General features: G+C 41.4%; 1 protein-coding gene and 1 pseudogene across 2 annotated transcripts in view; one reads left to right on the plus strand and one right to left on the minus strand.

Annotated features, from left to right (window-relative positions):
• LOC122562582 (syncytin-1-like) overlaps window positions 1–2,404 on the minus strand; it is a 30,937-nt pseudogene extending 28,533 nt beyond the window's left edge. The window contains exons 1-2 of the transcript XR_015761240.1: window positions 2,242–2,404; window positions 818–966 (exon numbers count right to left, since the gene is read on the minus strand). The product of XR_015761240.1 is annotated as a syncytin-1-like (transcript). The remainder of the gene's footprint in view (window positions 1–817; window positions 967–2,241) is intronic.
• LOC122562580 (sodium- and chloride-dependent GABA transporter 1-like) overlaps window positions 2,236–22,469 on the plus strand; it is a 112,117-nt gene continuing 91,883 nt past the window's right edge. The window contains exon 1 of the mRNA XM_043715539.2: window positions 2,236–2,594. Within this exon, the coding sequence (XP_043571474.2) occupies window positions 2,393–2,594 (202 nt within the window). The 5' untranslated portion in view covers window positions 2,236–2,392. The remainder of the gene's footprint in view (window positions 2,595–22,469) is intronic.

A 22,469-nucleotide genomic window follows, 5' to 3' on the forward strand; every position in this document is an offset into this window, starting at 1 on the left:
CAGCTCCTTCATCAGGTGCTAGTGAGAGAGGATGACTTGAGACACATAATTTGTAAGGAAAATATCAAAGGGTCATATAACTCATGCGAACGAATTGAACACACCTCAGGTGCCTCTTAAATCTTTAATCAGTTAGAATGGAGGTGCAGGTTTCAATTGATTAGTATGCAAATCCCAGAATTTCTTTCAAGTCACTGCCCTAAGATAACTTAAGGTGTCATCAATGTAAAGGAGGTGACACCTCTAGTCAGACAATGTATTTTGGGCTGAGGTCTTGTTTGGAATTTGTCTGTGTCTTAACCTGGAGTCAGACTGGTTTTATTTCCAATGTAGAAGTTTATCAAATGCCCCATTGACTGACTGTCTACAAATTTTGTCAAAATAGAATGTATCTGCAAATACAAATCTGCAAATGCATATTCACCTCACAGATTTATATATTTGTGCATGTGTGTGTATGAGAGAGGGAGAGAGAGAGTGTGTGTGAGAGAGAGGGAGAGAAAGAGTGTGTGTGTGTGAGGGGGAGAGAGGGAGAATGGTTGAGTGAGAGGGAGAGAGGGGGAAGAGTGTGTGGGGGGGGGGAAGAGAGAGAGAGAATGTGTGTGTGAGAGGGTGAGAGAAAGTTTTTGTGTGTGAGAGAGGGAGAGAGAGAGTGTGTGAGTGTGAGAGGAGAAGAGAGAGAGTGTGTGTGTATGAGAGGGGGTGAGAGAGCGTGTGTGTGAGGGAAAAAGAGAGAGTGTCTGTGTGTGTGTGTGTGTGTGTGTCACACACAGACTTTGCGTTGTGTATCCGGAAGTCCGCTTTGGAAGATGTTTACCTGAAGATCCAAGGCTGAATGTCCTTGACTGCTGAAGTGTTCTCCCACTGGGAGGGAACTTCCCTGTCTGGCAATTGTTGCGTGGTGTCCATTCATCTATTGTCATCTGCTTGGTCTCACCAATATACTGTGCCTCAGGGCATCCTTGCCTGCAGCATATGAGATAGACAACATTAGCTGAGTCACATGAATACCTGTCCCCATGTATAATGGTAGTATCCTTGTCGATGCTCTGACGTGTCTTGCAGAGTTTGCTTTGACAGGCTTGTATGGATACGATGCTCAACTCATTGATTGCCAGTTCTAATGTACCGTGGTGAAAGACCATAATGACCTCCTCAGAAAACTGACACAGGATACAACCGATAGGATGCTCTTCATCGTCTGTACTTCCTGGGAGTGGAGAGACCGCGCCACATTCTTCGCAGCCTGCAACACATCATTGATGACGATGAGCACCTCGCTAAGATCTGTCCTATGCCTCCACTTCTTGCCTTTAAACAACCGCCAAACCTTAAGCAGACCATTGTTTGCAGCAAACTACCCAGCCTTCAGAACAACATTGAATGCAACACTGTACAACCCTGCAAGAGCATCGACATGGATACTACCATTACATGTGGACACCACCCACCACATACACAGTAGATACTCATGTGGCCCAGCAATGTTGTCTATCTCATACCCTGCAGTCAAGGATGCCCAAGGCATGGTATAATGGCAAAACCATGCAGATGCTATGGACACCATGCAACAATCGCTGGACAGGAATCTTCCCGTCCCCCAAGTGGGGGAACACTTCAGCAGTTAAGGACATTCGGTCTTGAATCTTCAGGTGACTGTCCTCCAAGGTTGACTTCAAGATACACAACAACGCAGAGTCACCGAGCAGAGGCTGATAGCCAAATTCAGTACCATGAGGACGGCCTCAATGGGAATCTTAGGTTCATGTCACACTACAGGTGACCCCAACACTGTGTACACTCACACAAACACACACTTTGTAAGATGTATAGACTCCCTCACTGGTGCACACTCTCAAACACACCCTCCCTCTCCATCACACCCGGTTCTCTGTCTCTCACACACTCATGCAAACATACAAATCTTTAGGGTGTATTTGCATTTGCAGATGCATTCTGTTTTGACACAATTTGTAGACAGTCAGTCAATGTGACATTTTAGAAGCTTGAAAGAAATTCTGGGATTTGCATATTAATTAATTGAAACCTGCACCTCCATTTAACTAGTTAAAGGTTTCTGAGTCATCTCAGTTATGTTCAATTCGTTCGGATGAGTTGTATGACCCTTTGATCTTTTCCTTATTAACTCTGTGTCTAAGGCCTTCCTCTCTCACTAGCACCTGATGAAGCAGCAGCGCTACGAAAGGCTAGTGTTTTCAAGTGAATTCGTTAGACTCTCACCTGTGGGCGTCTTGTGATTCTTGACCTGGTCCTGGAAGAAGGAGCTGACGGTGGAATCGAATAAAAAGGCAGTGACCGCAGTCTTGCGCACACGACTCGCGGTCTGCTACTTATTAACTCACGAACACGCACCGATGATAAGGCAACGGGGATGGTCGCGGAGGAAATGAGGCTGGAGCCGGACAAAGGAGAGGGGGCTCGGTCTGGACCGCTCCGCTACTCGCTCCCAGCCCCTCGGCGAGGCAGCGAGACATGGAGCCGCCAGTTGGAGTTCACCTTGGTCTGTGTTGGGAATGCGGTGGGACTGGGGAACGTCTGGAGGTTCCCGTATCTGTGCTATAAGAGTGGGGGAGGTAAGCCAGAGGCGTCAAGCGCAAACGGAAAGCGTTCTTTATTTTCAGATACTTTGAAAGGAAACTTCTAGGTGTTTCGCCCACTTGATTCCCGCCCGAAGACCAGGCAGGTGCCTCACGGTTTTCAATGGAATTTTATGGGAGAGAGGAGAGAAACATGGAGGTCACGAGTACAAACTGTAGGAGAGCTATGTAAATGAGACGGGTTTCCAATGCTCTATTTGGGGAAGTGGAGTCCATGCCATGGTGAAAAATATGACAGCTGGCGTGGAGGGACGTGTTAAACTGTGTCCAAGGCTGGCAGAATAACTGAACCGTTGCACAAGCACTTTTCAGTCTTTCGAACTCTGGTCCGAGATGAGAGGTCAGGATCAAAGGTTAACGCCCAAGCAAGTGCTTTGGTACTTGCACTGGTACTTACAATGAAGTGGAAAATATCTTCAAGCTTTTTTTTTTCGGGGGTGATTGTGCACTTGCTCTTAAAGTAAATACTATGCACATATCCTGAATAACATGTTAGCCGGATTATATTTTTGTTTCTTCGAGCACTCGGAAGGTGGGAGCAGAGTCGGAGCCTCCAGCTAGACTTGTTTCTGTTACACGGCCCCCTTTGCGCCATCCCAAGTTAACCAGTAAGGGTTTGGCAAATATTGGTTAAGTGATTTTTTTTTTCAGAGTCGTGGTCACACCCAAGGTTCAAGCAGATAGTTGAGGATAAGCTACAAGGGGCAGTAATTCACTGCAGTAGTTGCCAGCTCACCCCATCAAAGAGACCGTTTTGGTCATTGCTGGGGTAGATTGGCTCAGGGAGTGGTGACATGAGCAGCAAGATTAGTGGAACCACAGCCAGCCCTGTTGTGCAGAAGACCAGTAGTAGTAGGGGACTTCATAGTCAGGGGCACAAATTTCTGTGGCTGGAAAAAAAAGGATCCAAACATGATGTGATTCCCCTCTGGTGCCAGAGTCAAGGATGTCTCTGAATGGGCACAGGGCATTCTCAAAAGGGACTGTGAACAGACAGGTTGTGGTACATGCTGGTACTAATGATTTAAGCAGAAAGAGTGACAATGTCTGTCTGGAAAGGGGAGTTTAAATAGTAAGTTTGAAAAGCAGGACTGTCAGGGTTGTAATTCAGCATTTCTCAGTGAGACAAGGATTAAGAAGATAGTGCAGTTAAATACATAGCTAAAGAGCTAATGGATCTTGAGATATCTTCTAGTACAGGAGGCACCTAAACTGAGCAGCATCAATGTCCTGGCAGAAAAATTTTGGTAGTGTTGCTTGGAAGGGTTTGAACTGGTGTGATTTGGGGGAATGGGTGACACCAATTTGAAACATAGGATGCATCCATGAACAATTTTGTGGCTGCATGTGCAGGCAAAACAGGAAAGTGGAGGTATAATTTGACAGCAGGCACTCAGCATTTTGCTTGTAATGTGTAATTTAATCCTCAGGCTGGAAATAGGCCGTGTACAAGTTCAAAAACTAGAAATTACTAGAAAATCTTAGCAGGTCTGGCAGCATCTGTGGAGAGTAATCAGAAGTCATAAGTTTGACGAAGGGTCACTGGACCCAAAATGTTAACCCTGATTTCTCTCCACAGATACTGCTAGACCTGCTGATTCCAGCAATTTCTGTATTTGTTCTGGTTTCCAACATATGTAGTTCTTTGTTTTGTTTAGTGTACAAGTCCAAGCTTTGGTTATTCTCTGTTAGCAGTTAAGCAATCAAATGAGCCATACTGCAATTCCTCCACCTGAGATATCAAAATCTTGTTCACCTATGGAATTGGTTTTGACATGTGTACCCTAGAACTCTGTGGGAAGCTAGGGAAGTGATTGCTTGCTCCTTGCTGAGATATTTGTCATTGACAGCCACAAGTGAGGTGCCGGAAGACTGGAGGTTGGCTAATGTGGTAAGAAAGGTGGTAAGCCTGACAACAGTGGTGGGCAAATTGTTGGAGGGAATCCTGAGGGACAGGATTTACATGTATCTGGAAAGGCAAGAGCTGATTAAAAATAGTCGACATGGCTTTCTGTGTGGGAAATTGCGTCTCAAACTTGATTGAGGTTTTTGAAGAGGTCAGAGGATTGAGGGCAGAGTGGTGGACATGATCTTTATGAACTTCGGTAAAGTGTTCGACAAGGTTCCCCATGGGAGACTGGTGAGCAAGGTTAGATCTACTGGAATACAGGGAGAACTAGCCATTTGGATACAGAACTGGCTCAAAGGTAGAAGACAGAGGGTGGTGGAGGTTTGTTTTTCAGACTGGAGGCCTGTGACAGTGGAGTGCCACAAGGATCGGTGCTGGGTCCTCTACTTTTTGTCATTTACATAACTGATTTGGATGTGAGCATGAGAGGTATACAGGGGAACCTTGATTATCTGAATGAGATGGGTGGGCACTATTTTGTTCATTTTAATTGAATCGATTAACCAAATAAATCAATGCTTTTCCTCTGGGGCTCGAGTTTTCTATTAAGTCTGCTCCCTGCTCAGGAGAAGAGTGCAAGCCCTCGCCTGCCCCAACACTGCCCACCACCCTCCCCCAAACTACATCCAACACCACCGTCTGCCCCAACACCGCCCCCAGCCTGTCCCATCACCCCATTCACCTCCAACACCACCCCTCGCATGACCCCCGTCTGTCCCCACACCACCCCCTCTCCGGGGCATTTGGACTGGACACCAACAACAAGACTGCTACTTTTGGGGGGGTGAGTCTCCAAATAACACGTGCGCACACAGCTTTTTACTATAACATTTTGACAGGTTCCACATCTGCCCTGTACAGGACCATGTTTGAGAGATTATCTGGGGAAGGGAGGTTTAGGCTACATGCCTGTGTAGAACTCCAGGGAAAGTGTGGGAAGAGGGGAGAGAGGGAGGTCATTCGCTTAGACGGTGCCTGTGCTCCCATCAGTCCAGGACGTTTCTCGGCAGCACTCTTAATCACTGTAAACAAAAGACACAATCAGTGTTGGACGCACGTCTTTGATGTAATGTTTCTGTCGAGACCTTGAGATAATAGACAATAGGTGCAGGAGTAGGCCATTCAGCCCTTCAAGCCTGCACCGCCATTCAATATGATCATGGCTGATCATTCCTAATCAGTATCCTCTTCCTGCCTTATCTCCATAACCCTTGATTCCACTATCCTTGAGAGTTCTATCCAACTCTTTCTTAAATGAATCCAGAGACTGGGCCTCCACTGCCCTCTGGGGCAGAGCATTCCACACAGCCACCACTCTTGGTGAAGACGTTTCTCCTCATCTCTGTCCTAAATGGTCTACCCCATATTTTTAAGATCTCCTTCAGGTAATCCAATTTTCAGATAATTGGTATTTGGATAATTGAGGTTCCTGTGTAGTTAATAATTTTGCAGATGACATCAAAATTGGAGGTGTAGTGGACAGCAAAAAAGATTACAAAATGGGATATTGATCAGATGGGCCAATGGGCTGAGGAGTGGCAGATGAAGTTTAATTTAGATCAATGCGAGGGGTTGCATTTTGGGAAAGTCAATCTTGGCATGACTTATACACTTAATGCTAAGGTCCTAGGGAGTGTTTTAGTGCAGGTTCATAGCTTCTTGAAAGTAGAGTCACGGGTAGATGGGATAATGAGGAAGGCATTTGGTATGCTTTCCTTTATTAGTCAGAGCACTGAGTATAGGCATTGGGAGGTCATGTTGCAGCTGTACAGGATGTTGGTTAGGCCACGTTTGGAATGTTGCCTGCAATTCTAGTCTCCTTGCTATCGGAAGGATGTTGTGAAACTTGAAAGAGTTCAGAAAAGATTTACAAGGATGTTGCCAGGGTTGGAGGATTTGAGTTATAGGGAAAAGGTTGAATAGACTGGGGCTGTTTCTCCTGGAGCGTCAGAGGCTGAGGGATGACCTTATAGAGGTTCATAAAATCATGAAGGGCATGGCTAGGGTAAATAGACAAGGTCTTTCTCCTGGGGTGGGGGAGTCAAGAACTAGAGGCATAGGTTTGGGGGAGGGGAGGGGAGATATAAAAGACCTAAGGGGCAACTTTTTCATAGAGGGTGGTGCGTGTGGAATGAGCTGCCAGAGGAAGTGGTGGAGGCTAGTACAATTTCAACATTTTAAAAGCATCTAGATGGGTATCTGAATAAGAAGGGTTTGGAGGGATATGGGCCGGGTGCTGGCAAGTAGGACTAGATTTGGGTTGGGATATCGGGTCGGCGTAGACAAGTTGGACCGAAGGGTCTGTTTCCATGCTGTCCACCTGACTCCATGAATGTTCAGCTTCAAAGAACAAAAATTCAGTAATGTCTAGGAGAATATGTTCTTCAATCTGGATATGATCAGACCTGTTTGCTGTTTTTCTCCTTGCTGTGCTGAATGGGAAATGCAAGTTTGGCAAGAATAGTTCTCTTCACAAACCAAATTAAAGTAACTTTGGGGAATTGAAATCCCAGTAAATGAACACACCATACTCTTGCTAAATGACAGTGCGCCTATTACTATTTCAACACTTATTGATTAGTTTCTCAATATAAGAAGGGAATCATGAGGCTTTTTCAAAACTAATTTGCATGGACAGCAGAAAGAACAATGACAATCTAACCACTGAAGTTGAACCTTGTTGGAACAAGTAGCTTGTGATGATTCTGCCTGAAACATGAGACAGTAAAGGTGCATTGAGATTTTGAGAGTCAAATGCATGGGACATGTTTTACATTTGCCAAGGGCTGTAACTTTACTCCACGCAGTCTCAATAGAATCATGGCTGGAGGGACTTGGAAGATGGAAAGATGGGAAAAGTAAACTCTAGATTGGAGAGTCGTGGATTTAAAGTGGATGTTACAAATTGGGTTGTAGTTGAAGATAAAGGAACTTGACTTTGTGGTTTTTATTGAGGAGATGACAGATCCAAAACTAACATGAATATTGTTTATAGTAGTCAAATAAACCATTTGCAAATGATTTATTAACCTTCACAGTCTCTCTGCTCTGAATTATTTTCTGAAGTATCATCACTGTTGTGTGAAATATATAGTAAACAATGCAGTTAATTTGCAGAAATAGATCTCTCAAATAGTAAAATGGTAATGATCTAATAATCCGCTGAAGACCTTTCTACCAATGAATCTATTGCGAGTTCCTCCTTGGTGATTGAAAGAGTAAAGCACATCCAAGCCAGTTTAAGTTAAGTTTAACATGTAGGTGATGTTGTCTTTTTTAAGATTTTGTCATTTTAGTTCATAATTATTTAATTATTTGCCTTTTTGCTAGATCAATGTGAGTCTTTGATTAAAGACTGAACGATATTATTGTTTCTGCATAGATGTTACTTGTATCATCCTTGCCTAAATTTTGTATCTTTTAAAGCTTTGAGGCAGGTGTCGTTTTGAGGTCCAGGTACTGACAAACATCAGCTTTTGAGACTAATCTGTGGTGTTAAATTAGAATCATGGGTAGAAGAAATTTAAAAAAAAAAAATACTTTGTGTTTGTGCGACGAATAATGTTTTAGTTTGTGGTGAGCCATTGAAATATGTTGGTTTCCAAGTTTGTAATAGGAAATAAGACAAATGAACAAGTCAGTTGAGGATAAAGTTCAAGGTAGTGTGAAATGTAAGTGGAGGATTATGGAGTGATTAGTAGACGAGAGTCTGCATTTATTTTTTTTTTTTAAAAGTCAGGTGGAGCAAGTTGCCTCCAGAAAAAACATGAGGAACCTTGTAACAGATTGTTTGCTAGGTATGAATATTGGGTAAAGCGTCCAGTGGTCTATCCTGGAGATAGATGGTCAGAGACCAGAATGGCAACAGGAGAGACTTGGGACTCTAAATCCTTAGAGATTGTGTGTAAGGTGAATGATAAACAAAACTAATCAAACTTAACCTACAGTATGTCAACAATTTGCATTGTTTGGTATCTTTTACCATAACAAAATATGCCAGAGGGCATCATGGACCATCATCAGAAAGAATTGATACTGGGCCAGGTATGGAGCCATGAGGTAGATTACTTTTTCAAAGAGGAAGGTGTGCTTAAATGAAGTGAATCTGGAGGGGTTTAGCAGTTGAGGTCACTTTTTTGCAAAAGATGGAGTCAATAAAATTGGAGGTGAGCAAGAAGTCAGAATTGGAGGGGCACACCACAAAGGGTAGTGGGATTGGAGGAGGTAGCAAAGCTGGCAAAAAAAGTACAGGTTTCTTTCAGCAACGCCTAGTGTTTGAAAAATCAGTGAGCAAGCATACATTTTATTTTGTGTTGAAGGCAATATCCTGCATGAAAATGGAAATATGTGAAAGTTGCAGTGCATGAATACCTTTCTATGCATCACATATCCAACCTGCCAGTGAGTTATTTGTACTATTTCTAATCTGAAGACAGAAATTTGTAAGTATTTCTCAAACTGTGAACTTCAAGTTTTAACAGTGTTTGGGTCCAACTAATTTAAATCCACAGTGGTCATCATTGCACATTATGTTCATTCCTGCAACACTGGATGCTGCTGCTGTTCTTCTGAGCTCCACTTTGCTAGTCTATTACCTTCAGGTTTTTTACTCCGTCTGTGGTTCTGTGCAGTGAAGGGTATCACTTTTGGCTTGATTTTTCCTGGGTGCAATTATTTCTGTTCATGTATTTTATAGCTAAAACCAGGGAGTGTTGGATATGAAATTAAGAGCATCCATATTTTGAACACCATAATTAATGCTGTGCAAATCATAGTATCATATAGCAGAGAATGAGGCTTTATAGCCCATTTCGCCACCTCTTTCAGAAACCTGAAAGAAAAACAAGGTGCTGGAGAAACTCAGCAGGTCTAGCAGCATCTGTTTCAAATCCAATATTAATTCATTTGTGGGACATGGACATCAGTGGCTGGGGCCAGCATTTAATGCTCACCTTGAGTGTTTCTTGTGGCATGACTGTGTCTCTCTTTCTTAGGATTTGAAGAGGGATTTCTCTAGCACTTAGTAATTTATTTCAGTTATCCAATTTTTGCAGGTTTTTGCTTTACTTTCAGAGACCTATCCATTTAATCCAACATTTTCCATAAACTTCTCAGTTTATGAAATTGGAAAGTTATGGGATCTGTAACCAATGCTCTTTCAGACAGCAAGTTGTGATCTAGAATATACAAATTTATTTCATGTTTATCCCTATTCTTTTGACAATTATCTTCAATCTATGTCCTCTTGTCCAACCCTTTGTCACCTAGAGTCAATTTCTCTTTTCTCTTATGATTGGATAAGTCATGATTTTACATAGCATTATATACAATGTAGAGCTTAGAAATGGGATATTAATCCTAACTATTTTGTGCTGGTGTAGATATTGCTGCAAGTCTGCTCTCATTCTGTCTTCTGAATCTCGGCTTTTCAGCATATGGCGTGAGCATGTACCTCTCTGAAAACTCTTCTCTGAAATTTAAGAACCAGATGCAATTTATCAAACAAATGAGATGGAGCACGATAAAATACCTGGTACATCCTTCGTCGTGTTTTGTTACCTATTTGGATTTGTTTTAAGAATTCAGTTTTAAACTGAATTAAGTTTAATTCTGTTAAGTAACTCAAGCACCAAGACAAATGAGCTGAAACGTCTTTTGCTTTAACTTAAATAATTGAGACAAAAATTGATCTTGTCTCTTCCCCTGTTACATTTCTGGTGTGCCCAGTTTGATAGCTATAAGGTAGATCAAGGGTTGAGGGTCTCTTAGAGTCATAGAGATGTGTGGCATGAAAACAAAACCTTCAGTCCAACTCATCTATGCTGACCTAAACTAATCTAGTCTCATTTGCGAGCACTTGACCCATATCCCTCTTAACCCTTCCTATTCATATACCCATACAGATGCCTTAAATGTTGTAATTGTACCAGCCTCTACCACTTCCTCTGGCAGCTCATTCCATACACGCACCACTCTCTGCATGAAAATCTTTCTCCTGTCACCCTAAACCCATGTCCTTTAGTTCTGGACTCCCCCACCCCAGGGAAAAGACCATGTCTATTTACCCTGTCCATGCCCCTCATGATTTTATAAACATCTATAAGGTCACCCCACAGCCTTGACAGTCCAGGGGAAATAGCCCCAGCCTGTTCAGCCTCTCCCCACAGCTCAGACCCTCCAATCCTGGCAACATCCTTAAGTCTTTTCTGAACCCTTTCAAGTTTCACAACATCCTTCTGACAGGAAAGAGACTGGAATTGCACACAATCTATCAAAAGTGTCCTAACCAATGTTCTGAACAGCCACAACACGACTTCCCAACTTCTATACTCAATGCTCTGACCAATAAAGGAAAGCATTTCAAATGCGACCTTCACTTTCCTATCTACCTGCGATTCCACTTTCAAGGAACTATGAACCTGCACTCCAAGGTCTTTGTTCAGCAACACTCCCCATGACTTTACCATTAAGTGTGTAAGTCCTGCTCTGAGTTGCCTTTCCAAAATACAGTACCTCACACTTATCTAAATTAAACTCCATCTGCCACTCCTTGGCCCATCTGATAAAGGTTCCATTATAACCTGAAGCAACCTCCTTTACTGTCCAGTACATCCCCAATTTTGGAATCATCTGCCAACTTACTAACTATACCTTCTATGCTCACATCCAAATTATTTATATAAATGATGAAAAGCAATGGACCCAGCACCGATCCTTGTGGCACTCCGCTGGTCACAGGCCTCCAGTCTGAAAAACAACCCTCCACTACCACCCTCTGTCTTCGAGCCAGTTCTGTATCCAAATGGCTAGTTCCTCCCTGTATTCCATGAGATCTTACCTTGCTCACCAGTCTCTCTGTATAAATTTAACAAAAATACATTCTGGAGTATTGAATTGATTCATAAAATGTGGACATTATGTGGGTGAGTAAACTTAGGAGAAAGTGAGGACTGCAGATGTTGGACATTAGAATCATAAAGTGTGATGCTGGAAAAGTACAGCTGATCAGGCAGCATCCAAGGAACAGGAGAATCAACGTTTCAGGCATAAGCCCTTCACCAGGAATGAGGCTTATGAATCTTAGTGAATCATTGCACTTCAATTAAGTCACCTTGTATTTTTTACTTTCAGCTCCATGACTTCTCTTCCTCTCTTCTGCCCTTTTTACAAATGTTTTCCTAATTTCAGAAACTGGTGTCAATCCTTCACTGTCCATGACACTGTGCCAAGACACAACTATTCACCTGACTTCTCATGAGACGTCCTCAATCAGTATCTGGCAGTTTGGATATGTCCTGAATCTTTCCATATGCTACTTGACTCCATAATTTAATGTAGTATGTTGGAGAGCATTTGATTGTCCTAAGTTATCACACCCACCCAGAGAATGGTATAACAGACCAGGCCAGACCCCCCAAAGCATTTCAAGAAAGTAGCCCAGACCCTGACTTTTCTGGTTATTTTAAGCAGGTGTGAACTGGATATTCCAGGAGTGATGCAGCTGGCCCAATCAATTCATTTTAAACAAAACAGAATTTATTTGCAACGTTACCAAATGAAACACAAACAAACAAAAAAGAGAATATAGAATAACTTTAACCTGTCTGAAAACTGAACAGATTATCCCAGCTTAATGATGCTGTTCCAAATTCCTGCAACAATCCCAATAAACACCCCTTCGCAAAAAAAGGTTAAAATCAAACACAGGATATTACAGGAGAGAGAGAGGTGGCAGAGAGTTGATATGGAATGTCCTTCCATTGTAGCTGTTTCTTTGGGTTCCCCAGCAGCTCCAGACTGCTAAAAATAAACAAACCAAACTAGACAAAAGCTGAGCTGGGCGAACTGGCCATTCCCCTTGCATTGTACAAGTGTTCTTTTAAAACTTTGAAAGACTTTTTCCTGAGACCGTATTTGTTCGCTATAATCAAATTGGCCCTAAAACCCATCCAAATCAAACACGTCAGAATCTATATGTTTACAACCCCTCAGAATAAAAACAAAGGACATCCTAACCTTGTTAAAGGAACAGCATCGTTAGTGGAATTTAAATCACAACAGGCTATACTGATAATGGTGTTTATTTTCCAAAGTGATCAGTATTTCTAACCCCAAGAAATTGCATCTTGTTTTGGCTTGTTGTGCTTAATGCCTTTTTCTCAACTACCTGTTGGACACACTCCTATCTATTTACATAATTATTGCTTCTGTGGCTGGGTTAAAACCTGTTAATTTTTTTTAAAATAGGTTTTGTCCAGGCTTTGTTACCTTTCACATTTAACCTTCTATATCTCAAACTAAAAAAATTCAATTTGTTAATAATATTTTTGGAATAATTTTAAGCACCTTGTATCAAGTCTCTTCATGATTTCCTCTACTTTGAGAACAGCATCTAGTTTCCCTCTTGTTCTTGTTGACCAGTCTGTAGAAATACAGATACTAAATAGTTGGTGTACGATCTCATTGGCTCAATACCCTTATGTTGTGCAATTCAGAACTGCACACAAATGCAGCTGGAACCTCCGTTTTAAATCATTCTTTCAAATACTAATACTCTAGTCTTCCACATTTTTTATCCTCCCACAAAATGTGCCATCACATTTCCTGATATTTTGAATTCCATTTTCCACTTTTAATATTTGCTTATTCCACTACCTTGCCAGCATACCCCATTCAGTTCCTTTGTTTTCTTGAATTATTTCCTTGTCTTCTGTATTTAGGATTTACCTGCAAATTTGCCACCTTCTATAACCATTTCACCACATAATTTATACACTTGGTAAACAGAAATTACAGTTGTGTCCACTTCCGGGCACTTCAGAGAGAATGCAGGGGAAACATACAAGAATGAAGGATTACAGTTATATAGCTTATATAATTTACATAATTACATACCACACTGGAGAAATCGGGATTGTGTTCCTCAGAACCAAGATGGTCAAAAGTGAATTAAAATCATGGTATATTCATAAGGAAGTTGTTGAAGGTGGCATGGTGGCTTGAAAAATTGGTTTTAAAAAAAGGCATATAGATTCCTGTGCTTTAAAAGTGGGAATATAGAACGCCAGAAGCAAGAAATTTGTGAATCTTTGTAAAACACTGAATTGGCCTCACCTGAGGTATTGCAATAATTCTGGACATTGCAGTTTAAGAAATGTGTATTTTAAAAAAACAAAATTTGTGAAAGATTTGTATAGATGAAAGACTTCAGTTTCGAGGATGAATTGGGAAAAGAAAGTTAGACAAGATATGATTTGAAGCATTCAAAACTCTGAGCAATTAAGACAGATTAGATAAAAGGAAACTGTTCCCCTTGGCAAAAATACTTCAATCTATTTTTCTAGGCAATTAATGAAAGAATCAAAGGCAACATGATTGTTAATGCAAAGTGTGGTTAGGGTCTGGAACTGACTGCCTCTAAGGGTGGTGTGATGAGGTTTCATTGTCGTTTTTAAAAGGGAATTGGAAATCACGTGGTGACTTTGAAGAAACAAAATGCAGGGTTACAGAAAAGTGCTTGCAGAGCCAGTGCAAATTTGCTGGGCTGAATGGCAATTTGCCTGTAACTATTCTGTGATTCTCAAGTAAATAATGAGTCAGTCCAGCAACCAAAGGATTATACTCCAAACAATTGGTTTTTGTTTTCCATGTTATGGGCATAGTGAGCAAAGAGGAGCTGAGTTACAAGATCAGCATGGGCTTATAAAATGACAGCAAGCTTGAAGAACCAAATAACCTAAATGTTATCATGCATCTTTTTTATGATATAGATTTAAAGTTAGTGACAGAATATTCTGTGCTGACATCAGAGTTATTTTATACAGTGGAACAGTCATTGTTGCTTTTTCTTATTCCTTTTGATATTGACAGCAACATCATCACATAGTCGTAGAGCTGTACAGTTTGGAAACAAATCCTTCAACCTAACTCGTCCATGCCAATCAGATAGCCTGCATTAATAGTCTCATTTGCCAGTATTTGGCCCATATCCCTCTAAACTCTTTCTTTCTATTCAAGTATCCATCCAGATGTCTTTTAAATGTTATGATTGGACCAGCCTCCACCACTTTCTCTGGCAGCTCATTCCATACACAAACCACCCTCTGCTTGAAAAAGTTGTCCCTTAGGTGCCTTTTAAATCTTCCTCTTTCAATGTATTACCTCTCGTTTTGAACCCTTCACTCCAGGAAAATGACCTTGGTTATTTTCCTATCCATACCCCTCGTGATTTTATAAACCTGAGGTCACCTCTCAGCCTCTGATGCTCCAGGGAAAAGAGCTCCATCCTATTCAGCCTTTCCCTAAAGCTCAAACCCTCTAACCCTGGCAATATTCTTTTAAATCTTCTCTGAACCCTTTTCAAGTTTCACAATATCCTTCCTACAGGAGGGAGGCTAGTATTGAATCCAGTATTCCAAAAGTGACATAACCAACGTCCTGTACAACCACAACATACCTCCCAACTCTTATCATTGAACTGACCAATAAAGATAAGCATACCAAATGCTGCCTTCACTACCTTGTCTACCTGGGATTCCACTTTTACGGATCTATCAACCTTCACTCCAACACTCCCCAGGACCTCCCCAGTGTATAAGTCCTGCCCTGATTTGCCTTTCCAAAATGTAGCACCTCCTTTATCTAACTTAAACTCCATCTGCCACTCCTTGGCCCGTTGGCCCATTTGATCAAAGTCCTGGTATACTCTGAAGGAACCTTCTTTGCTGTCCGCTCCACCTCCGATTTTAGTGTCATCTGCAAGCTTACTAATCATACCTCCTACATTCACATTCAAATCTTTAATATAAATGATAAAGTAGTGGACCCAGCACCATTCTTTTTGGTACACCACTGGTAACAGGCCTCCAGTTTGAAAAGCAACCCTCCATCGCCACCCTGTCTTCTACTTTCGAGACCGTTTTGTATCCAAATGGCTACTTCTCCCAGTATTCCATGTGATCTAAATTTGCCAACAAGTCTACCATGAGGAACCCTGTCAAATGCCTTGCTGAAGTCCACCACTCTGCCTTCGTCAGTCCTCTTTTGTTATTTCAAAAAACTCAATCAAGTTGTGAGATAAGATTTTCCATCAACAAAGCCATGTTGACTATCCCTAATCAATCCTTGCCTTTCCAAATACATGTAAATCTTATCCCTCTGAATTCCTTACAACAACTTGCCCACCACTGATGTCAGGCTCAGTGGTATATCGTTCCTGGCTTTTCCTTATCATTTTTCTTAAATAGTGGCACCATGTTAGTCAACCTCTAGTCTTCAGGCATCCTCACTTGTGGCTATTGCTGATACTTAGCAAGGTGTTCAGCAATCACTTCCCTAGCTTCCACAGAGCTCTAAGGCACACCTGATCAGGTCCTGAGGATTTATCCACTATCATGCATTTTAAGACCATCACCAGCCCTACAGTATTTTTCAAGATGTCCCTATTTAGAACTATTGAAATGATACAGAGCAGAAGGGGGCTATTCAGCCTATCTTGTCCATGTCAACCCAAAGACACCTAGATCCTCTTTTTAATCTCCTCTACCTGCACACGGCCCATAGCCCTTACAGAATTTACAGTGCAGGTCCAAGTTTGTTTTAAGTGTTTAAGGTCTCTGTCTCCACCATCAATTCAGGCAGCAAATTTCAGACGCCCACCACTCTCTGCATTAAAAAAATGCTCATGTTCTCTCTAATCCTTCTGCCGTTTAGTTTAAATCTATGACCCCTGGTGTTTGAACTCTCTGCCAAGGGAAACCGTTTCTTCCTGTCTACTCTCTTACCCCTCACAATTTTGTAGATCTCAATCCTGTCGCCCCCCCCCTCACCCCTCTCACTTCTCTAGTCCAAGGAAAACAATTCAAACCTCTCCAATCTCTCTCCTCCTTGCTACAATTCTCTAGCTCTGGCAACTTTCTATTAAATCTCTGCACATTCTCCAGAGCAGTCACATCCTTCCGGTAATGTGGTGACTAGAGCTACACACAATAAGTGGACTTGCCAATGCCTTGCATGATTTCATCACTATATCCCTACCATTGTAATTTATACCTCTGCTAATGAAAGACACATTCTATATGCTTTCTTTACTACCTTTATATACTGCTACATTTAAGGATATATGCACACCAATATCTCTCATTTCATCTACGTCTCTCAGTAAGTTCCTGTTTACTGTGTTCCTTTTTTTACTGCATTATCTCACACTTAAGAGTTGAATGCTAGTGAAGTAACTCCACAAAGGCAGTAATCAACACCAAGTGACTCTATTTATTTAATCATGCATAGTACACGACTGGTCCAGCTAGCACAGAGCCAGTTCCTAGTGTGAGCAAAACCCCTGACACACCTGTTCATATGTCAGCTGGGCTCCCAGGTTGGCGCTGTTAACCTGGGTCAGTCTGGGAGCTCTTATTCAGTGAGATCCAGCTGGCTGACCTGTTCCAATCACTACATCAATCTGCCATTTTCCTTCCCAATCTGCCAATGCATTGCTCTCACTTTTAGAGCTTCCAGCTCTCCTCTACACTATCCACAACGTGGCCATTTTTTTTGTTGTCTGCATGTTTCCCAATTGTAGCCTCATGTTAGAATCCAAATGGTTATAAAACAAACCACAGAGGTCCGAACATCACTTCAAACAGCTTTGCATTCATGAGGGCAGCCATTCAGCATTAACCTTTTTGTTTCTTGTCACTAAGCCAGTTTTGGATCCAATTTGACACACTACCCTATATCCCTTTTTAAAACAATTTAACCACACTGGCATTCCTCCAGCACCTCACCTGTGTTGAGTGAAGATGTGCAGATGCACATGAAAATCCAGAAATGGATTGGTATAGATTCAACACTTCACCAGAGGAGGTGCTGTTGAGAATTTCAATTTTTGTGCTGCAGCATTAAAAATAGTCCAATAGTTTAAATGTCTTATTAATGAAGTGTAACTGGATTTATAACACTGTCCAATTGTAACTACTTTTGAAGAACCTGGAGTCTGGTCCTAAAATCTAACTTTATTTGTAGAGTGACAGACTTTCCATTCTGATAATTCCAAGATTTCAAATTTTTTTTATGACCTACCCATTTGAAACTAAAATATCAATAATTGCTTTTGTTTGCTGTTTATCCATTTTTAAATATTTTTTCGCTACTTGGATTCCTGTTTTAAAAAAATTCTTAACTGAGTTACTTATTCAAACTGATAGTGTCACTGTTAAATGCATGGATGTTCTCTTGATTTGCACCAGATTCAAACTAAAATCAGGAACAAGAAATTCTATACCACAAAGATGATTGTTTTGTGGATGACTTGGTTTGAGATCAGTAACCCTGCTGTTTTCCAGTTGACCACACTGTAATATGAGCCAAAATATGCTTTCTGAAAAGATAGCAAAGCAAAGTTGATTGTAACTTTATACTTCGAAAGCAGTATCAGATTTTTTAAAATGGTGGGCCACATGGCCTCTTCAGTGCTGTGCTGTTACAGATGATTGATCCTCTTCCAAAGATTTGCCTAGTGCTGTAACCATGAGACCAAAACTCAGATCATTCACAGATGTCTTGTGATATTCAAAAACTGTTTTGTATAAGCTATTATGCAATTTCAGTATTAGACTAAGTTTAACATTACAAACCAAATTAAGAGTTTTTTGACTGCAATTTATTTAACAACAAAATGAGAAGCAATCATTCTGCAGTGTCAGAATAGAACAAAGGGTGTAAAACATGTTGTTATATTTATTAATAGACTTTGTTTGTGTTGTTGCCTGGAGACTAGAATTGCTGAGTCGTGCACACAGTACTGACAGTCAAATAGAGCCATGTCAGTTAGTCAGTCATTTAACATGGAAACAGACCCTTCAGTCCAATTGTCCATGTGAACCATGTCCCCAAACTAAACTGGTCCCACCTGTCTGAACTTAGCCCAAATCCCTCAAACTTTCCTAATCATGTACTTATCCAAAATGCCTTTTAAATATTGTAACTGTACCTGCATTCACTACTTTCTCTGTCAGGTCATTCCATACATGAACCACACTATGCTTTTGTTTAAAAATAAGTTTTCCCCCTCACCCTCTTTAAATCTCACCCTAAAAGTATACCCAATGGTTTTGAACTCCTCCACCCAAGGGGGAAAAAAACCCTTGTCATTCAGCTTATCTATGTCCCGCATGATTTTATTAACCTCCATAAGGTTTATCATCAAATCATCCCTCAACCTCCTACATGCCAGTGAAAAAAGTCCCAGTCTTTCCTCTCTCTTTTTAGATCTCAAAACCCTTCATTCCTGGCAACATCTTGGTAAATTTTTTCTGAACCCTCTCCATTATACTTCCCAAAACCGGGTGACCAGAACTGGATACAATTCATCCTGAAGAGACCTCGCGACTGAAAAATGTGTTGCTGGAAAAGCGCAGCAGATCAGGCAGCATCAAAGGAGCAGGAGAATCGACCGAAACGTCGATTCTCCTGCTCCTTTGCTGCCTGATCTGCTGCGCTTTTCCAGCAACACATTTTTCAGCTCTGATCTCCAGCATCTGCAGTCCTCACTTTCTCCGAGATCTCACTACTGTCCTGTACAACTTCAACATGACATCCGAACTGTTATACCCATTCTGAGCAGTGAAGGCAAGCGTGCGAAATGCTGCCTTAACCACCCTGTTCTACCTATAGCACACATTTCAAAGAATTAGATATTTCAATCCCAAGATGTCTCTGTTCTACAAAACTACCCAGGGCCCAACTAATAACTGTATAAGTCCTGTCCTTGTTTTGTATTCCCAAAATCCAATACTTAACATTTTTATCCAAATTTAAGCTCTCCCTGCCATGCCTCAGCCTATTGACCCAATTGATCGTGATCCCTTTGTAATTTTGGATAACCTTCTTCACTGTCCACTCTAGATCAATTTTGGCAAACTTACTAACGATGCTTCTGAGATTCTCCCCCAAATTGTTTATATAAATGATATGCAAAAGTGGACCCAGTGCCGATCCCTGTGGAACAGTGCTGGTCACTGTTCTCCAGTCTGAAAAGCAATGCTGCACATCACCCTCTGTCTCCGACCGTCAAGCCAATTTTATATAGAACATGGGACAGTACAGCACAGGAACTGGCCCTTTGGCCCACAATGTTGTGCTGAATGTGATGCCAAATTAAAGTAATCCTTTCTTCCTGCCTTTGGTCTATACCCCTCCATTCCTTGCATATTCATGTGCTTATCTAAATTGACTCTCTTTAAATGTCCCTATCATATCTGCCCCCACCACCATTGCAGCAGCACATTCCAGACTCCTACCACTTGGTGAATTCTTTTATAAAAAAAAAGCTTGCCCCTCGCATCTCCTTTCGAACCCCCGCCCCCTTAAATATATGCCCCTACTATTAGACATTTCAACTCTGAAGGAAAAAGATCCTGACTGTCAATCTATCTATGCATCTCATAATTTGAAAGGCTTCTATCAAGTCTCCCCTCCGCCTCTGCGCTCCAGAGAAAACAACCCAAGTTTTTTTTCCTAGCCTCTCCATACCATCTAAGCCAGGCAGCATCCTGAAACTTCTTCTACATCCTCTCAAGTCTCTATGTCCTTGCTGTAATGTGGTGACCAGAATTGAACACAACACTGTGTAGCCTAACCAAAGACTTATAGAGTTGCAACATGACTCTTGTACTCAATCCCCTGACCAATAAAGGCAAGCATGTCATACACCTTCTTTACCACCCTATATACTTGTGTGGCCACTTTCAGGGAGTTATGGACTTGAATCCCAAGATCCCTCTCTACATCAATGCTGTTCAGGGTCCTGCCATTAACTGTATACTCTTCTTTGACATTTTGATCTCCTAAAGTGCAGCACCTCACACTCACCTGGATTAAATTCCATCTTCCATTTCTCCACCCATATCTTCAACTGATGTATATCCTTTGACAACCTTCTACACTATCCACAATTCCACCAATCTTTGTCACCTGCAAACTTACTAACTGACTCATCTACATTTTTACTCCAGTAATTTATATATATATCACAAACAATAGAGGTCCCGTACAGGTCCCTGCAGAACATCACTTGTCACAGACCTCCAGCCAGAAAAACACACTTCCACCAATACCTGCTGCCTTCTATAGGCAAGCCAATTCTCAAGTGGCCAAGTCACAAATCCCATACATCTTAATTTTCTGGATGAATCTACTATGAGAGACCTTGTTGAAAAATCTTACTAAAATCCATGTAGACAGCATCCACATTCAATCAAGTTAGTAAGACATGACCTGTCCTACACAAAGCCATGCTGACTGTCCCTAATTAGGCAATGTTTTTTCCAAATGCATGTAAATCCTGGTCCTAAGAATTCTCTCCAATAGCTTCAACTACCAATGTGAAATTCAACAGTCTATAGTTTCCAGTGTTATCTCTAGTTCCTTTCTTGAACAGAAGAAAAACATTAGCTACTCATTCCTCTGGAACCTCTCCAGTAGCTAGTGAGGATACAAAGATCTTGGTCAAGGCCCCAACAATTTCCTCTCGTCTTTCTCAATACCCAGGGAAGATACCATCAGGGCTCTGAGGGCTTATCTACCTTAATGCTCTTCAAGAAACCCAACACTACTACTTTCTTGATTGCAAACATGCTAAGGCATTTTGAGTGCTCCACACAAATTTCAATATCGTTCATATCCTTCTACTGGGTGAATACCAACGTAAAGTACTCATTTAGGATCTCATCCACCTCCTCTGCTTCTAATCACAAGTGCCCTCCTTTTATCCTTGAGTGGTCCTACCTTCTCCCTAGTTATCCTCTTTATTTTTATTGTGTATATAGAATGCCTTGGGATTCTCTATAACCCTACTCGCCAAAGTCATTTCATTGTCCCTTCTTGCTCTCCTAATTCCCTCCTTGAGTTCTTTCCTACGTTTTTTTATTTCTCACTGGCCCTGTCTGACTTTAGCTTCCTAAACCTTACATATGCTTTTTTCCCTTTTTATTTTTGACCAAATTCACAACCTTGTTTTCCAAGGGTCCTTTGCCTTGCCATCATTGACCTTCCTCCTTCCTGGAACATGCCAGTCCTGAACTCTGATCAGCAGGTCTTTAAACACCTCCTACATGTCAAACATGGTCTTGCCCAATAACAGCTCCTGTCAATTAACACTCCCTAGCTCTTGCTTAGTACTGACATAATTTCCCCTCATCCAATTTAGTACCTTCCCGCAAGCTCCTGACTTATCGTTATTCATAGCTATCTTAAAACTTAAGTTGTGATCACGGTTTATAAAAATGCTCTCCCATTGAAAGGTCAGTCACCTGGCTAGGCTCATGAGCCAATACAAGCTCTTAACAAAGAGACCAAGTACCATCTAAGCTACAATAAACTTTCTAACAGCCTCTTTCAATCTCCTATTTGTTTGATAAGAGGAAGAGGGCAGGATGGAATCATGACGACAGTGCTGTAATGTTTGGGGCTTACTGTTCTTTGACACCAAGTTCTTCCTCAATCCAGTGTTCAGTTGTGGTGACTATGTTGACTTCTCCCAGAATTTTTTGATTTCAAAAATATACTTTATTCATTTTAAAAAAACAAAAAAAACCTCTTATGTCAATGGATATATACAAAATGCAGTTCAATTCTGTACATATGTTTCTGTGCTGTATATCTTTTATGACTATTTGAGTTTGATTCTATCCCAAATGCACCTCCGAAGTCTGTCTGCTGCCCTCTAAACGTTAGAATCTAAAGGATTTTGTATCCAATTTGGAAGTTCACACTAAATCTCATATGGTCTAACCTTCTTCATTATTCTACCATGCAGAACCTTGTCAAAGGCTTTACTAAAGTCCAAGTATGGGTGGCACGGTAGCTCAGTGGTTAGCACTGTTGTGTCTCAATGCTAGGGACCTGGGTTCAATTCCAGCCTCATGCAACAGTGGGGAGTTTGC

This window comes from Chiloscyllium plagiosum, unplaced genomic scaffold (assembly GCF_037043375.1).
Source record: "Chiloscyllium plagiosum isolate Xiang-an unplaced genomic scaffold, Cpla_swu_hap1 HiC_scaffold_24, whole genome shotgun sequence".
Taxonomy (NCBI): domain Eukaryota; kingdom Metazoa; phylum Chordata; class Chondrichthyes; order Orectolobiformes; family Hemiscylliidae; genus Chiloscyllium; species Chiloscyllium plagiosum.